Raw genomic sequence first — 18,671 nt, 5'->3', positions numbered from 1 at the left:
AATGATTCAAAATTCTCAATTTGGGGGACATCCTTCCGAAAATCCACACACACATCTAAAGAAGTTTGCTATGATTTGTGATATGCAAAAACAACCTGGAGTATCTGATGATGCAGCAAGATTGAAGCTATTCCCTTTCTCTTTGAAAGACAGAGCATTGGATTGGCTTGATTCTTTACCTCACAACTCCATTACAAATTGGGAGCAACTCACTGATGCATTTCTTGCACAATATTTTCCACCTGGAAAAACTCAAGAATTGAGGAATCAAATGACAGCTTTCAGACCAAGAGAAGATGAAACTCTTTATGAATCATGGATGAGATGGAAAGAATTAGAGAGACAATGCCCAAATCATGCCATTCCAAAATGGATGAAAAACCAGAATTTTTACACCAATGTTACTCCTGCAATTAGAGGGATTATTGATGCTCAAACAAGAGGAGAATTTATTATTAAGCATGACGATGAAGCTTATGAGTTATTGGAGAAAATTGTAAAGAATACTCATCTTTGGAGTAGTCCAAAAGGACCAGCTCCAACTCAAAAGAGGCAAGCTGCTGGAATGTATGACCTTGATCCATTCAACATGATTAATGCAAAGTTTGATGCACTTACAAATGTTTTGGCTAAGAAGATGGAAGATTTAAGTATGTTGGTTAGTTCATCATCATCATCTAGAAGTTCACAACAAGTTGCTTAAGCAGAAGGAACAACCAGCTGTGGAGTAGACTATGGAGAGCAAGCTGCATATGTTGGTAATTATGGAAACAAACAAATGGGGAATCCTTACTCTCAAACTTATAATCCAACTTGGAGGAATCATCCCAACTTTTCATGGGGAAATCAGCAAAATCAAGTCCCAAATCAGAATCTTCAGCCACAACAGCAACAAGGAATTCCATATCAGCAAAATAGGCAACCATTGCCTAATTTTCAGCAGAGAAATATGAATCCTCCACCAAAACAGTAAGAACAAAGTTCCACCACAGAAGCTTTATTACAACAGATTCTTGCTAACCAAACTAAGCATGATGAAGAGATAAGAGAGATGAAAGCAAGGCTAGAACAGATGCAAACACATAACAGAATGTTGGAAAATCAGATTGCACAATAAGCATCTTCCTCAGGTACCAAGTCTTTTGGAAAACTTCCAAGTCAACCGGAAAACCCAAGAGAGTAGTGTCAAGCTATTACTTTAAGAAGTGGGAAAGTTGTAAATAATGAGAAGAGTGAAAAAAATGAAAAAAGTGAAAATAGTGAGAAGAGAGAAAATGAGAAAGAAATTGATGAGAGTGAAAAACAAGAAAGTGAGAAAGAAAATGCAGAAAAATGTAAAGAGAAAATTGAAGAGAAGGAAGAGAAGTATATACCTCCAGAGCCTTACAAGCCACAACTTCCCTCTCCACAAAGATTTCAAAAAGCCAAGCTTGATAAGCAATTTGGAAAGTTCTTAGAGGTTTTGAAGAAGCTATACATAAATGTGCCTTTTATTGATGCTCTTTCCCAAATGCCTTCTTATGCAAAATTCTTAAAAGAAATTCTCTCAAACAAGAGGAAACTTGAAGATCATGAAACTGTAGCTTTGACAGAAGAATGCAGTGCTATCCTCCAAAGGAAACTTCCTCCAAAGCTCAAGGATCCAAGGAGTTTTTCAATTCCATGCCACATTGGGGAATTATGTTCTACAAAAGCTTTATGTGATTTAAGGGCTAGTGTTGGCCTTATGCCCCTCTCCATTTATGAAAAGCTCAATATGGGAGATCTTAAACCAACCCACATTTCTCTTTGGTTAGCTGACAGATCAATTAAGTATCCTGAAGGGATTTTGGAGAATGTGCTTCTGAAGGTTGGGAAGTTCTATATACCTGTTGACTTTGTCATCTTGGACATGGAAGAGGATTCTAATATTCCAATTATCTTGGGAAGACCCTTTCTAGGTACAGCAGGAGCATTGATTGATGTTAAGGGAGAAAAATTGACTCTTAGAGTTAGTGAAGATTAATTGGTTTTCAATATTAATAACACTATGAGGAAGCATCATTCTGAAGCTGATACTTGTTTGAGAATTGATATCATTGATCAGTTGGTTGAAGAACACTTCAGAAAGAGATACCCGGAAGATCCACTTGAAAACTGCTTGGTTCATGGAGGAAGCATAGACTATGACAACCCTCATGTGGCTGCATATACTCAACATTTAGAGGGTAGTCCACCATTCATTTTTGCTCTAGTTTCTCAACTCACACAAAAGGAAAAAGTCGAATCTAAGCAACCATCATTCAAGGAAGAAGATGCACCTAAGGTAAAACTTAAGCAACTTCCTTCTCAGCTCAGGTATAAATTTCTTAACACCAATAACACTTATCCAGTAATTGTAAATGCAAACTTGAGTACTTTAGAGGTTGATAAGTTGTTGAGAGTATTGAGGCAATTTAGAAAAGTTTTAGGATATACCATAGATGACATTAAGGGAATAAGTCCACACTTTTGCATGCACAGAATTATTTTGGAAGAAAATTGTAAGCCATCTATTGAACATCAGAGGAGTTGAACCCAAATATGAAAGAAGTTATTAAAAAGGAAATTTTGAACTTGCTTGATGTAGGGATCATATATCCTATCTTAGACAGTACTTGGGTGAGTCCAGTACATGTTGTCCCAAAAAAGGGTGCAATGGCAGTGGTAAAAAATGAAAATAATGAATTAATTCCCACCAGAATAGTGACTAGTTGGCGAATGTGCATAGATTACAGAAAATTAAATATTGCCACTAGAAAAGATCATTTTCCACTTCCCTTCATTGATCAAATGTTAGAAAGACTGGCTAGGCATTCTTATTTTTGCTATTTAGATGGGTATTCAGGATTTTTTCAAATCCCTATCCATCCAAATGATAAAGAGAAAACCACTTTTACTTGTCCATATGGAACCTTTGCTTATAGGAGAATGCCATTTGGGTTGTGTAATGCACCAGCCACTTTTTAAAGGTGCATGATGGCAATCTTCTCATATTTCATTGAAGATATAATGGAGGTTTTTATGGATGACTTTTTTGTTTATGGATCTTCATTTGACCTATACTTGGCTAACCTTTCTAAAGTTTTGCAGCGATGTGCATATACTAACCTTGTGTTAAACTGGGAAAAGTGTCATTTCATGGTTCAAGAAGGGATAATGCTTATACATTTAGTATCTAACAGAGGAATAGAGATTGATAAAGCCAAGGTTAAAGTGATAGAGAAGATGGCTCCTCCTACCAATGTCAAAGGAATTCAAAGTTTTCTAGGACATGCCGGGTTCTACAGACGCTTTATCAAGGATTTTTCTAAAATAGCCAAACGTTGTCTAATTTGTTAAGTCATGACATACCATTTGTATTTGACCAAGAGTGTTTGGATGCCTTTTGTAGGTTGAAGCAAGCTCTTATCACTGCACCAATCATGCAACCTCCTGATTGGAACTTACCTTTTGAAATTATGTGTGATGCTAGCAACTATGCAATTGGAGCTGTTCTTGGTCAAAGAAAAGACAAAAGGGCTTATGCTATTTATTATGCTAGTAGAACACTGGATGAGGCTCAAACAAATTATGCAACAACTGAAAAGGAATTCTTAGCAATTGTCTATGCATTGGAAAAGTTCAGACCTTACATAATTGACTCAAAGGTGGTTATATTTTCAGATCATGCTACTATCAGTTATTTACTCCGTAAAAAGGAGGCTAAACCTAGGCTCATTAGGTAGATTCTGATGCTACAAGAGTTTGATTTGGAGATTAGAGATAAGAAGGGAGTTGAAAATGTAGTTGTGGATAATCTTAGTAGGTTGAAATTGGATGATAAAGAAATGGATGAAGTCCCTATTGATGAGTTTTTCTTGGATGAACAACTTTTCTCTCTTGTTGCTAAACTACCTTGGTATGCAGACTTTGTGAATTATCTATCTTGTGGAGTTTTACCTCTAGGAATGACATGGCAACAAAAGAAAAAGTTTTTGCATGAGGCAAAATTTTATAGATGGGATGATCCTTTACTCTTTAGGAGATGTTGTGATGGTTTAATAAGAAGAGGTATTCCTGATGAGGAGACACAGAGTGTTATGCATCATTGCCATGCTTCTGATTATGGAGGACATTTTGGAATCTCTAAAACAGATAGTAAAATTCTGCAGGCTGGTTTCTTTTGGCCAAATCTTTTTAAGGATGTGAGGAAATTTGCGTTAGAATGTGATAAATGTCAAAGGAGTCGAAATTTGTCAAAAAGAGATCAAATGCCCCTAAATGATATTCTTGAAGTGGAATTATTCGATGTCTGGGGAATAGATTTTATGGGCCCATTTTCTCCTTCATATGGTAATAATTACATTCTAGTAGGAGTTAACTATGTGTCAAAGTGGGTGAAAGCTATTGCAACTCCAACTAATGATGCTAAAGTGGTAGTGAAATTCTTGAAGAAATTTGTTTTGAGTAGATTTGGAGCTCCAAGGGTTGTAATTAGTGATGGGGGTTCACATTTTTGTAATAAGCAATTTGATAGCTTAATGAGGAAGTATGGTGTAGTGCACAAGATAGCTACCCCATACCATCCTCAAACTTCAGGACAAGTTGAAATTTCTAACAGAGAACTCAAACCTATCTTGGAGAAGACAATGAGCAATTCTCGGAAAGATTGGTCTATCAAACTAGATGATGCTTTATGGGCATATAGGAGTGCTTACAAAACTCCTATAGGAACTACTCCCTTTAGGTTGGTGTATGGTAAGTCTTGTCATTTACCTGTGGAGCTAGAACATAGAGCATATTGGGCCATTCAGACCTTGAACTTTGATCTCAAGCAAGCTGGTGAGAAGAGGCTATTGCAACTTAATGAGCTTGAAGAATTGAGGATGGATGCCTATGAAAGTGCCCGTATTTATAAAGAAAGAACTAAAGTTTGGCATGATAAGCATCTTAGAAAAAAGGAATTTAAAGAAGGTGATTCAGTTTTGTTGTTCAACTCAAGATTGAAATTGTTCCCTGGAAAACTTAAATCAAGGTGGACTGGTCCATATAGAGTTTCTAAGGTTTTCCCCTATGGAGCAATTGAAATTTGGAGTGAAAAATCTGAGAATTTTAAGGTCAATGGGCATAGATTGAAACATTACATAACTGGAGACCCAATAAAGGGAGCAAGCTGTTACAAGCTCTCTGATCCCTCACCTCTTTTTAGTGAAATGCATGAAGAGTCCAGCTAAGGACTATAAATTAGCACTCTTGGGAGGCACCCTAAGTTCTTTTATTTTGCTTTTGTTGATTTACTTTTATTTACATTACTTTTGTTTTTTATCTTAAATCTCCCCAAATTCAATTTTTGACATTGTTGAATCTTGTCCTTTGTAGATGTATTTCAATGGAGGAAGGTTGCTGCACTGCTGGGGGGTAACTCTTAATCTGATATTCTCTCCTATTAACTCTCCCAAGATTGGTTTATTTTCATTGCATAACCTATGCAGGTCTGCTTCTTGGTTTATGCAGAGAAATGAAATTTTTAGCAAAGAGGGGTCTGCAGCACATGGCATTTATTTCTTTGTTGAGGTTGGGTGTGTAACTTTTAAGTATTTATGCTTATCATGTTAATATGATGGTAAGTGGGTCATTTTAGTAGTTTTGAGCTTAGTTGGGTTGTGTGATTCAATGTGAACATGTTGCATTTTCTTGGCATAACTTGGAGAGTCCATTTTCTTTTGTGGATAAATGCAACTTTGTGCAGATTTCAATTGAGTTTTAATGTGCTAAATGTTAATTTGCAGAGTTTGAGTTGAAATGGCATAATTCACAAATGCCTCTTATGCAGAACTCACTTCCACAAGCTTGTATGATGTAATTGTGATGGATTTTATATATATTGATGTGTTTTTTGTGATAATTTCTAACGATTTATGCTTCATAGAATTATATTTCTTCATTCTAGTATATTTTTCAAACTTGCAAATTATTTTCAATTGTAATCTCAATCTTGTTGAATTATGCATAAGTAACTGCATAGCTTATGCAGCTTTTAGACCACAAATTTTAACATTTTTCATCTATGCTAAAACCTGCATAAGCTATTGCATAACTTATGCAATCCTGCATAACCACAATTTTTGCCATTTTTCATCTCTGCTGCAATCTGCATAAAGATGTCCATAGCTTTATGCAATTCTGCACAGCCACATTTTTGCCAAATTTCATTTCTGTCGAAACTTGCATAAGTGTGTGCATAACTTATGCACTCTTGCATGACTTCAAATCCTGCATTTTCAAATCTGCTGAAATCTGCATAAGGAAGTGTATAAGTTATGCACTTTCGCATAACCACATTTTCTGGAATTTCATTTTCTGCCGAAACTTACATAAGGGAGTGCACAACTTATGCACTTTTGCATAACCACATTTTCTGCACTTCCATTATTTGCTGAAATCTGCATAAGGGAGTGCATAAGTTATGCACTAACCAATTTTTCAGACCACTTATTATCTGCCGAAACTTGCATAAGGCAGTGCATAAGTCATGCACTTTTGCATAACTGACTTTTCACACTACAAATTTCAGCCGAAACCTGCATGACCAAGCGCATAAGTTTTGCACTTTTGCATAACCAATTTTTCAGACTCTTTATCTTCTGTCGAAACCTGCATAAGAGAGTGCATAGCTTATGCACACTCATTCTCCCCTTATGCAGTTTTACACATGTCCTGTGCAAATAAAAAAAAAAAAAACTTTCGGCACCCACTTTCCCACCTCCCACTTCCCGTCGTTCCTGTTCACACTCCCCCCACGTCCATTTTTCTCGACATTACTCTTCCTCCCCACACCTCTTTTCACCGCCCGATACCCTAACTTCCCTTTACCTTTTTCACTTTCTTCTTCCCCCCTCCATTCTCACCATCGATAACACCATGGAATCGCCTCTTCATTCCCCTCAAGGCTTTCCTCTCTAAGTCATGCCCCTAGCAATGCAGTCCCCCAATCCCAATTCTCCTCCACAACAAACCCCTCCACCACCTCCCACATCCACCTATAAGAGGAAAATCCGATCGAAATCAACTCGACCCATGGCCTCTGCACCACCTCTCACAAAACGCAAAGACCCACCTACCACTCCACTTTTATAGCCTCCATCCAAAAACCCCAAAACTTCAGCTTCCACACAACAGGGGGTTGGCATTTTTACCTCTACCTCACAAGCCAAATCACCCTCTTCTAGCAAAAAGCAAACTTCAGCAACAACACAGGTATCTAAACTACCTTGGCCCCCTCCTGATGCAACCCACAAGGCAACTTTTAAGAGACTAAAGGACAGGAAAGTGCAACCCACTAGGTACATTTCTACAAATGCCCTCCAATCAGTTGGTTTATTTGATAATGTTGTTGCCTACCTTGATGGTTTAGGTTGGATGGAATTTGTGCATAAACAAGAACTAGTTTATCCAGCTCTAGTTTTGGAATTTATTTCCTCATTTTCTGCTACTCTGAAATTGCATGAGATAGATTACAAGCCAACTATGAAATTTAGATGTTTGGGGCAAAATAGAGAGCTATCATTAGACCAATTTCATAGTATTTTTGGGTTTGCAATTGATGGACTATTTAGGGTGCCATATACAGGCATAGAGGTAGCAAATAAAGGTGTTTGGAATGCTGTTCAGTTTTGGAGGAGTATCACAAACCAACCTCAGAGTTTTTATCCTGGCAGATCCAAGACTTCTCAAATACTAGACCCTGCACTTAGATTTATCCATACGCTTATTGCTAGCACTATTTTAGGCAGAGGGACTAGTTCTAGTGTTGTTGGAAAATCTGAATTATTCATGCTATGGTGTGCTTTTCACAATGTCAAAGTATCTCCTAGTTACTTCTTTTGTGAGCATCTGTTACATATTGCTACCAAATCTATAGGTGATATAGTCATGGGTTGGCTTATAACTGTTATAGCTAAGCATTTTGGTTTTAATCCGGAAGAGCATCCTCTACCAGCACTTTTAAACACTCTATATTTTGATGCTACTCACCTGTACAAAACTAGATTCAGTTTGCCACCTTCTGACACTGCACAACCAGCAGCAGATACAGGACCCACTGCACAACCAAAGGCACAATCTGTACCACCAGTCCAACAGCATTCTACTGAACCTGCACCATCCACTCAGTCTGCACAGGATACCCCAGCAGATTCTGCATAGCCAATACCTTCTGCAGCTGGACCCTCTTCATCCACAGCACCTCCTCCCTTCAACACTAAAGCCTTATTCACCTATCTTGAGAGGCTTAGTGATGATGTATACTTTATGGATAGGAAGCTTGAAACTGGTCTTGATAACCTCAAGGATCGTCATGATCAACTCTTTGATTTTGTTATGGAAACCAGAGATAAACAGAAAGAGTTAAAAGAGATGATGAAGCAGCTCATGGCTTTTCTGGGAATGCCACCTCCACCTCCATCACCTCCTTCAGAACCACCCCTTCGGCAGCAGCCAGCTCCATCCAGTCCTTTAGCAGCATCTTTGGACAAGGGCAAAACCACAGAATTAGACTAGTTTTTATTTTGCTTTTGTTCAAACTTCTAGGAGTTTTTCTTTTTGGATGTGCTGAAATAATTTAAGTTTGCCTTGAATTCTGTTTTCTTGAAGTTCTATTGGATGGCTATTCCATTAGTTTTTCATTGATTCTCATTGCCTTTACTGCCCTTTTGTGCATACTTGTCCATACACTGTATATATTTACATTCCTCTACTGGTGTTTGCACATTTTTCCTTGCTATATCATTATGCAGCAGCTTTTGAATATACTGCACAGGCTGTGAAACACCTTATGCAAATGTTCTGCATAGGCTGCGCAGTCTCTTATGTAACTCATGCAGAACTGCACAGCTTATGCACCCTCCTTATGCACCTGTTCTGCACAGCATTTTATTCTGCATAACTTGTGCAGCTTCTTATGCATCACCATCATCTCTTGAATTCTCATCTGCTCTATACCAGGTAACTCTTTCTTTTTGCTCTTAAATTTAACTATTCCTGGTTATTCCTCTTTGCTTTGAGTTTTGATAATGCACTGCTTGAGACATTGAGGACAATGTCTAATTTTGAGTTTGGGGGTGTGCATTTTGATTTTTGCTACATTTTTCACATTTTGAGTATAGGAACATCTCATCCCATTCCATTTACATATATTGTAAATATTTTACATATACATCCATACATACATATACATAATACATTTACACACACATTATACATCACTTAGAAATTGTATACATTGCACACAAATAGATTTCCTCCATTTAGTTAATGCATTGCTCATTTTTAGGAATCATGCATCATGCATTAAAATCTTTTGCCAAATCCCTTGAGTATTGAAAAGTTGCCTATGAGAGTGATTTGACTTACCTTTAGTTGGGTTTGTGGATTGAAAGTTTTCTAAGAGGTGCAAAGTTTTGAAGTGTTTATCCCTTGCCTATATCTTCTTAGCCAAAAAGCCACTCAACTAGTCCTTTAGAGATTGGAGTGTTTAGAGGGAGTTATTAGATATAAGGTAGTCAAATGATGTCTCACCAATCCTAGAATAAATTTTCTAAACCTTTCAAGGCGAAATACCAGCTTATACTTGAAAAGAGAGATGATTAGGCATTCTTTGATTTAAATCTTCTCATTTTAAACCTTTGGCCCTTTTCCTAATTAAAATTGACCCTTGCAAACCCCTTTGAGCCTTTTTATTCCTAATTTTTCTTGAAACCCTTCTTGCTATCTAGCCAATGAACCAAACACTCCAACCCTTTTCATGAGAATAATTATTTATAATATTAAGTACATAAAAAAAAAAGAAAAGAAAAGAAAAGAAAAAAAATACAATAAAAGGGAGAAGAAATGCTTATCATCTTGTAAAAGTGCTAATATATGTGCTTTTCACTATTGTCATTCAAATTGAAAGAAATCCACCCAAAGTAATTAAAGGAAATGAGTTTGGGGGTGGCATTTTTAAGGACAATCATCAAAAGAAAATGCAAGATACAAGTTTAAAGTATCAAAGTGTCCCTCCATTTTTATGTGTTTTGTAAAATATGCTAGCACTTGACAATTCTCATTGTGTATTTCTCTCCTCCATATATATATATATATATATATATATATATATATATATATATATATATATATATATAAAAGAGAGAAAAAATAATAAAATAAGAAGTGTACCTTATGTTTTCAAGATTGAAAATATTCTCATGCTTTGAATCCTTTTTACTCCTTTTTCTTCTTAGCCTCATTTTGAACCCCATGGCCCCATTACATCCCTAAAAAGACCTCTAATCTCTTGATAGTACTTGCTACATTAGTGGAGATAGGAGTAGGGAATTTGCTTATGGGATTGAAAAATTATCCATTCATTCATTTAATTCCATCATTCTATATAGAGACACTTTGACTATTGATTATCCTAGTTTTCCTTTTGAGCATGACTCTCTCTTTTGATTGGTTGGTTTGGGAATTTTGAATGATAATTGACTTGATGGCTAAGCGGTGAAAGCTTGGATAAGCATTAGATTCTTTGCATTTTGAAGGATGGGTATATGGATTGTTGGTATGGCTAAAGGTATGGTAAGTTACTTTAATAGGTGATTTTCATAGCTCTTTGGATAAGGCACCCCTAAAAATTACATTATATTTTAAAGTTTGCTTGAGGACAAGCAAAAGCTTGAGTTTGGGGGTATTTGATACATACATTTTGCATAGTCATTTAGATTTAATTTCATAGCCATTTTACTTGAGTATTAATCACTTTTAGCTAATTTCATTAGTTATTTAGATAGTTTTTTTATAATTGCCAATTTTGAATTAATTTCTAATTTTACTTTGTTTTGTAGGAAAAATGGTGTTTTTGAGGGACTAAAAAGAAATTTTGCCATTGAGGAGTGATTTCTACAGCCAAAGATGTCAAAAACAAGTTTCAAAGTTGAAATATGCATTGGCCAAATTACACATAACTTGCCGCATAAGTTGTGCAGTTCTGCATAAGGAGAAGAAACAATGTCCCAAACACCTACCGAAATCTACATAAGTTGCCGCATAACTTATGCAGATTCGTGCCTCCCTTATGCAACCTCACGGAATCCTACATAACTTATGCAGTCTTGCACCTTGTTCATGCAGTTTTGCACAGAGAGCCAGAAACCAGCCGAAAACTGCATAAGGGACTGCATAACTTATGCAATCCACTTATGCAGTCCCATAAAGATATCATTGATGAGCTGGCAGAAGATTCCCTCAGAAAATCATACCTCAAACACACCATTTTAGGGCTCCTTGTCAAAAAAAGTTATAAATATACCCTTATCCCATTTTAGAAGAGGGGGAGAAAAAGAGAAGAAAGAGGGAAAGAAAGAGGAGCAGCAGCTGAAGAGTCAAAAACGTCACTCCCACCATTTCCAGCCAGATTTGGAATTTTCCTTCTTTTCTTGCATATTTCTTACCTTTCTTGTATTGGGTTTCTTAGTTCTTAGCTTAGATTAAGGTTTTATTTCCATATTAACTCAGAATAACTTGTAAATATTATGGATAGTGAGTAGTTTTCATTAGATTCTAGAGTTGGGATGTAGCATTTGAGATATTTTGTGGATTTTGATTGGGTAATCCATATTTTGTGGTTTTAATGAGTTTTATTTATTTCTTGTGTGCTCAATGACATGCTTAGTGTAGGATCCCATTAAGTGTTGTTCTTAATCCATGGTTGAGGCACCGAAAAGGAGAAAACCTTGTGATAGATAATCAAGAAATTGGACTTAATTAACTTAGATCTAGAAATAGACTAAGGATTAAGAGGATTTACAGATTAATTAAGGAACTTAATGGGTCTTGATTAACTTTAACTCCACGAAAGTAGGATTACATTGATTAAGGCACTCTTTGTCCCACTCGAAAGGGTATTCAAAGAATTTAAGAATTAATCTCCTTAAAACCCGTAAGTTCCACAAGATTAGATAACCAATTTAAAATCCCAAAATAGCTTGAATATGAACTCCCGAACTCCGGAATCGCCTTTTTATCATTGTTAATTTCCAATTGAATTTAATTACTTGCCATTTTAAATCTTGCCATATTTCAATTTGCTTATTTTAATTTGATGCAAATTTAGTTAAATCGTTATATTGTTGAATAGATCATTAATTTTACACATATAGAATTCATACTTCAATATCCATCAATTTATTGCTTTAATTTCAAAAATAGTTTAAATTAGTCAACTTTTTATATCAAAAATTCAATACAACTCCTCGTGAGAACGATATCTTTTCTATATTACTTGTACGACCCCTGCATTTGCGGTTGGGCCACATCATCTCCCCCACACGCACCCAAGGAACGTAACAAGCTAGTACAACCATCACTGAAGCCGCAGAAAGAGTATAACCAATCACTTTCCAGTTGATTTTCCTTGGCTTTGTGCATTCTTCCAAAGGCCCTCCACAGAGTCCCATGTTATTAGCATAGCTTTCAGCTGGGATACTGCCCTTCGCAAAGTTTGGCACTTGCCCTGATAATCGATTGTTTGCAACACTGAAGTTCTTAATCCGATCAAGCTGGCCAATTTGTTGTGGGATACGGCCAGTTAATTCGTTGTTCTCAAGATTGAGATCATTTAGATAAGAGCAATTTGCAATACTTGATGGGATTTTACCAGAAAATTTGTTGAAGGATAGATCTAGTCTTGTTACATATGGCATCCTTTTCCCGATGTCTAATGGAATCGGTCCATGGAACTCATTACCTGAAAGGTCCAAGCCTGTTAAACTGGTACAGTTCTCAATCCCTCGAGGAAACCGGCCCTTCAGCTTCATTTTAGGTAGTGAGAGGCTGAAGACTTTATTCTCGTTAGGATGCCAGCACTGAACTCCTGTAAAGGAGCATATGAAGCCATCTGAATCGTTATTGAAGTTCCAGGAAGATCTTAACAAATTGTCAGGGTCTTCCACAGAATCTTCAATCGATTTTAAGCAATAAATATCAGTGGAATGTGAACTAGCTGTAGAAGTACGCAGAAATGCCCATATACAAGCGTAGAAAGAAACCGAAATAAAGACTCTGTAATGGGCCATTTTAATTTGGATGCTTATCAATCAACAAGCTGCAACTTATTGCAAGGGAACCAGAAGTGAATGACCTGATTAATCCCTGAAATTATTATCCCTTTAGAAGTGTTCTTTACCCCAAAAGAAGACCTAATTAGTCTAAGTCAAGCCCCATTGAGGACGTTACTAAAATTTCCAAGGAAAGAAAACGAAGTAAAAAATCGGCTCAATATCAAGGAAAATTCTTAGTAGTTGAATTGGAAGTTTCTGACCAATACTTCAAAATCCAAATATTCGCATCTGCCAAATTTCATGGAAGTTTCTTAAAAGGTTAAGAGGAGGAAGACAAAGCAAGAACCTCAAGTCTTTAACAGCAGGCCTCCTTTAATGGCAGCCTCCTCTAGGTCTCGAAAATTAGCTAACAAAGTCTTCCAAGTCTTCAAGTCAAGGCCCGCTTAAAGACGCTAGTAGATTTTTCCAAGTCATCAAGTAAACCAAACATGCGTGTAACATACTGTGAATTAATTACTAGAATTAAAATAAAATAAAATATAATATAATATAATATAATATAATATAATAATCCAGATATTTATTCAAATTTTCAATAATAATCATTTTTTTTTAATTTTATCATTTATACATATAAATTGATGTAAAATTAAAAGAATTTTTTGTTCTGTGTTATGCCACTCTCCACAGCTCCCTCCTTGCACAACCTTAAATATATGTTTATGTAAAAGATATAGTATATGTTCCTTCAAATTTGATTACAAAACATATCAATTTGAAAAATTGTGTATATAATTAATGAAATTAAAATAGTTATTTATAATAAAAAAATATCAATAAATTGTGCATATAATTAATAAAATTAAAATAATTATTAATTGCAATTAATAATTCGATCAAAATTAAATATTAGTTTGGTCAACCAACCATACAATTAATTGCCAAAATTAAATTCAATATATGAAACTTTTAAATACAAAATAATAAAATTAAAACAACTAATTGAGACATTCTTTTTAGTGGAATAGTATTTTTTAAATAAAAAATTTTGTTATCCATTAATAATTATCATAATATAAGTACAATATAGCCTTCTCACAAAAGAAGAAAAGCTCAAATGTAGACAATTAAATTCTTTTGTTCATGGATGATTTGAATAAAAAAAATAATATTTCGAGTAGTAGTTGATTCTTTTTTATTTTGAACAATTAAAAATACCATTTACAATATCATCATTTAGGAAGTAGTTATATTTATGATATGCAGAAAAGTTTAAATCACCATATATCAATGAAGAAACATTTCTAGATCAAGAAAATTTAATGGAGGAATGTGTTGCACAATAAAGCTTCATTTATAGAAGATTCAAAATCTTCAACTAAAAAAGAAAAATCAATTATTCACATTGTATTTTAAATCATCAAATAAGTTATTAAATATAGCAATAAATAAATAAAACATCGTTAAGGGGGAGAAAACAAACCCCAATAGTGAGATAGCAAGATTCTATTATTGATGCGAAAACCTCACATCTGTTTATAACGAACATAAATATATGGAGATAAATATAAATATATTTTAAATGGAAATACATTAGGAAGTTTATTAAAAAAATTAAAAAAAAAATATTTGAGAGTAGATACTAATACAAAACTTATCGATAACTCTATAAAGAAAAGATGAATAAAAAAAAAGAAATAATGAAAAAGATGAAAAAAATAAAATGATGTTTCTAATTAATTCAAACGATTAAAAGGAATTTAAATTTGTAAATTTCTTTGCCATTTAATTTTACTTATTATAGAAATTAGACATAGACAAAAAACAGATTCGATATTGAGGAAATCTAACTTCTATTTTTCATCTATAAAAATATATTTTGAATGTTACATTAGATTTCCGGTAGGTTTATCAATAAATTCTAATATAGTTATTCAAATTATAACAAATTATTTTTTTTAATTGATGAACATTAGTTTGATCATATATTAAAATCATATTTAAAATTATAAAATTTCAATTTTGAGTTTTAATGAGAGTCAAATTAATAAAAAGATTATAATTTTCATTGAACACTTCGTGATAAATTAAAATTTTATAACTACACATATTAATGAAAGTCATTGCAAAAATCAATTAACATTAGAATAATTTATCTTATATAAGTGAACTAAATAATCAGATTTCATATCAAATTTTAATGTGATAATTTAAAAATATATATATTTACACATGAATGTGGTGACACCAATATCCAAACTTCCAACATAACCCTGTTCTTTATATCTCTATTATCTCAAGCTCAATATTATCATCACTAAAACCAGTAAAGGTAGTATCAGTTTCAGTCAATGTCTCTGAATAATCTTCAATGCCATTATTTATTTTCTTGACGTCCATTAGCATTTTGTAGACTTGCAGCATTGTAGGTCTTTCATCTGGAAGTGGCTTAACACAACCACGTGCAATATCAAGAAGACTAAATATTTTGGCATCATTTCCTCTACCAATAAGAGATTTATCAACAGCACGATAGAGAGTGTCAATGGTTGTGGAAGGATGAGAGATTCGTTCTTTGAAAGTCTCTTTTGGCATGTAAAAATCTTGCCCTAGAATTAACTCGAGGAGAAGAACACCATATTTATAGACATCACTCTGAATCAAACGCAACTCTTTCGATCCACTTTTGGAAAAGAACATAGCTCCTCCAAAATTTGATATCTTGGGTTCGAAGTTTCTATCAAGCAAGATACAACTAGAACATAAATTACCATGAATTATAAGGAAATTGTTATGGTGGAGCCATACCAAGCCTCTAGCTACCCCAATTGCTATTTTAATCCTTAAATGGAAGTCCAAGATCTTAGTCTCATAATTCATGGGGTGCAACCAATCGTAAAGGTTCCCGTTTGGCATATATTTGTATACAAGAAGCCTTTCAGTTGATTCTATACAAAAGCCTAGGAGAGGAACTATGTTAATATGTTTAAACTTACCTAGAATCATTAGCTCAGAGAAGCATTGTTTTACCAGACACCGAGAATTATAGAACCTTTTAACTGCTGCTAAACAATCATAATAAGGAAGTTTTGCTTTGTACAATTTCCCCTTCTTTCCAAAGCCGATGAGATTGTGTTCATCGAAAGATTCAGTTGCATTATTTAGAGCTGTAAAACTGATTCTCGTACTCAACTTCTCTAAGTCTGGTATCTGTGGATGAAATTACAGATGATAATTAACAAGGAAATCACTTATAACTTGTTTAATTTCTTCTAATATGATAACTCAAATAATAAGAAAATTTTATCTAGTCCTTCAATATACAAACATATGATTTCATCTGTTTAATAGATGAGTCTCATTATAAATTTATCCTGTATTTTAGGTTTATGATAGATTAAATTTAGGTAAAAAAAATCCTTTAATTGTATGGTCTCATCTTATATAATGTATCTTAAATTCAACACAATAATAAAACTCTTAGAAATATTAAAACTATAATTAAGCAAGTAGTCCAAAGTTTCAATCTGAATGACGTGTATGTGGTTGTTTTACACTCTAAGCCCAACATATACTTTTTTTTTTTTTTCCCCTAAACCAAAGCCCAAATAGACTAGAGAGGAGTATGTTCCAAAGGATTTTTTTTTTTAGATTCAATCCATCATGGACCCAAGATATAAGATGTATAGTGGGTTACTTATTAAATATATAGATTCTATATATCTGTATTTTAGATCTATAATATATCAGATTTAGGTAAAAATTTTCCTGTTAGAAATACCACTGATGTCAATAATGTTATAAATTCTTAAATACCACTGATGTCAATAATGTTATAAATTCTTCCTTTAGAAAAATTATTATCCAAACTCGATCCATCATAGACACAAAACACAAATATATAAAATCTATTTATTTAATAGGTAAATTCACCACATATTTTATATCTTAAATTCATAATTAATTAGATTTAAACAGGAAAAATCCCTCCATATTTAGTTTGGTTTGTTTATTTACAATCTTTTAAGGTTTTAAAAAGTTGGAATATTGGATTGTGGTCTCTTCTATCCTAATATTGTAATGGTTTATAAGTGAGGATTAAAAACCCAATAAAAAAAAATAGTGAACAAAAAACTGATAAATTTTACAACACTTTTCCCTCTGAGGGAAATTGACCTAAGGCCCATAAAATATTTGAGTTGGGTTTGCCTAGGCATAGGCGAAAATTGACTACATAGTGTTGAAGACTTCTGCAAACAGAAGATTTAGAAAGCCCATTAAAAGCAAATCCAAGAAAGAAAAGCCACTCCTTCAACACAACTCACAAGCACCATAAATGAGAGAGAGAGAGAGAGAGAGAGAGAGAGAGAGAGAGAGAGAGAGAGACCTGTTTCATAGCTCCACGTATTTGCGGCCTTGCCTTTAACAAAGTAATGGGTGAAGAAGTCTTCGTCTTGTTTATCTTCTTGAAATCAGACCAAGGAACACAATAGGACATAAAAATGGTTACTACTGAAACTACAGAAAATACATAACCAATTACGAACCCACTACTGAATGAATAATCGAATCTCATCCCATGCTCCTCCTCAAGCTTCCGCCGGCGATCCTCACCGGTCATCCCAGCAGCGATTCCACCGATATGAAGAAGAAGAAGAGGAAGAGGAAGAAGAATTGCTTTCGAAGTCATTTGCATGTATGATGATGGGAACATAATTAGAATAAAGAATGGAGTGTTAATGGGACAATTTTTTAAATGGAGTAAACGGTGCAATTTCGATCTATGTGTGAATTGGATTACTTTTAACATTTGTGGAAGGACATAATGTCCAAAAGCTTTAAGAAGCAAGTCAATTTCCACAGAGAAAGTCAGTCTCCCAGCCATAGATGGTTGTTTCCTTGCACCTTCTGCTTCAACTGCATGCACATTTCACACGGCTTACGGCTTAATTACTAATGCGTTAAAAAGTTATTTTAAATATATAAAAAAGATTTTTTTTTCTCTGAGAAAATATAAAAAAAGCTGTTATTTTGCTTATTTAACCTCTCAATTTATAATTGATATTATAGGAATTTACATACATATTTGTGTAAAATATGCTTAAATGGTGATGATTTTAACACTTAAGTTAAATTTAATTAGCAGTGGGCTTAGTTATTTAAATTTTCATTATTTTAGATTGTGAGTCATTTCAACTTTTATTTTGTTCGTGGCAAATTTAAATTAGGATATTTCGACTTCAGATTATTTGCTATAAATTAAATATTCCAAGTTAGATTTTGATCAATTTGTAAGTTGTGTTAAGTCAAAATGTTATTTTTTTTAAATTAATATTTATTTATTTATTTTTGAAGCCAAATTAAATGATTAAATTTGTATTGAGTCATATAAATTATTAAATTACTTCTTAATTTTTTAATTATTTAAAATTAAGTTACTTCAGATTTTATATAAAACTTGTTCTAAATTACAAACTAATTTTGTTCTACACTTTTTAATTTTATGGAATTAATAAAACTATTTTAAATTATATTAAAATTGATAAAATTTATAAACAAATTAATTCTAAACTA

The 18,671-nt window shown here is 33.9% G+C and overlaps 2 protein-coding genes and 1 non-coding gene across 3 annotated transcripts; all 3 read right to left on the bottom strand.

The window, feature by feature from the left end:
• Nucleotides 1-256: 256 nt before the first annotated feature.
• On the bottom strand, nt 257-363 carry LOC131178192 (small nucleolar RNA R71). Its single transcript, XR_009147324.1, has one exon. It is a non-coding gene; the product is annotated as a small nucleolar RNA R71 (small nucleolar RNA).
• An 11,880-nt stretch (nt 364-12,243) lies between these two features.
• LOC110644323 (probably inactive leucine-rich repeat receptor-like protein kinase At5g48380) lies at nt 12,244-13,344 on the bottom strand. The gene has a single exon (XM_021797031.2). The coding sequence runs from the start codon at nt 13,110-13,112 to the stop codon at nt 12,270-12,272; it is 843 nt and encodes a 280-aa protein (XP_021652723.2). The 5' UTR covers nt 13,113-13,344; the 3' UTR covers nt 12,244-12,269.
• Nucleotides 13,345-15,263: 1,919 nt separating this feature from the next.
• LOC110644327 (probably inactive leucine-rich repeat receptor-like protein kinase At5g48380) lies at nt 15,264-17,881 on the bottom strand. Its single transcript, XM_021797035.2, has 2 exons — nt 17,485-17,881; nt 15,264-16,307 (listed from the first exon to the last, which is right to left on the bottom strand). The coding sequence occupies exons 1-2, from the start codon at nt 17,809-17,811 to the stop codon at nt 15,378-15,380; spliced, it is 1,257 nt and encodes a 418-aa protein (XP_021652727.2). The 5' UTR covers nt 17,812-17,881; the 3' UTR covers nt 15,264-15,377.
• Between the last annotated feature and the right edge of the window lie 790 nt (nt 17,882-18,671).

The sequence above is a fragment of the Hevea brasiliensis genome, chromosome 2, assembly GCF_030052815.1.
Source record: "Hevea brasiliensis isolate MT/VB/25A 57/8 chromosome 2, ASM3005281v1, whole genome shotgun sequence".
NCBI lineage: Eukaryota > Viridiplantae > Streptophyta > Magnoliopsida > Malpighiales > Euphorbiaceae > Hevea > Hevea brasiliensis.
This window is presented reverse-complemented; position numbering and strand designations above follow the sequence as displayed.

What these genes read in the sequence shown, in the direction of transcription:
- LOC110644323 (XM_021797031.2), bottom strand. Translation starts at nt 13,112, where the DNA reads ATGGCCCATTACAGAGTCTTTATTTCGGTTTCTTTCTACGCTTGTATA.
- LOC110644327 (XM_021797035.2), bottom strand. Translation starts at nt 17,811, where the DNA reads ATGTTCCCATCATCATACATGCAAATGACTTCGAAAGCAATTCTTCTT. An exon ending in TACGTGGAGCTATGAAACAG is followed by an intron (nt 16,308 to 17,484) that starts GTCTCTCTCTCT and finishes TTTCATCCACAG; the next exon opens with ATACCAGACTTAGAGAAGTT.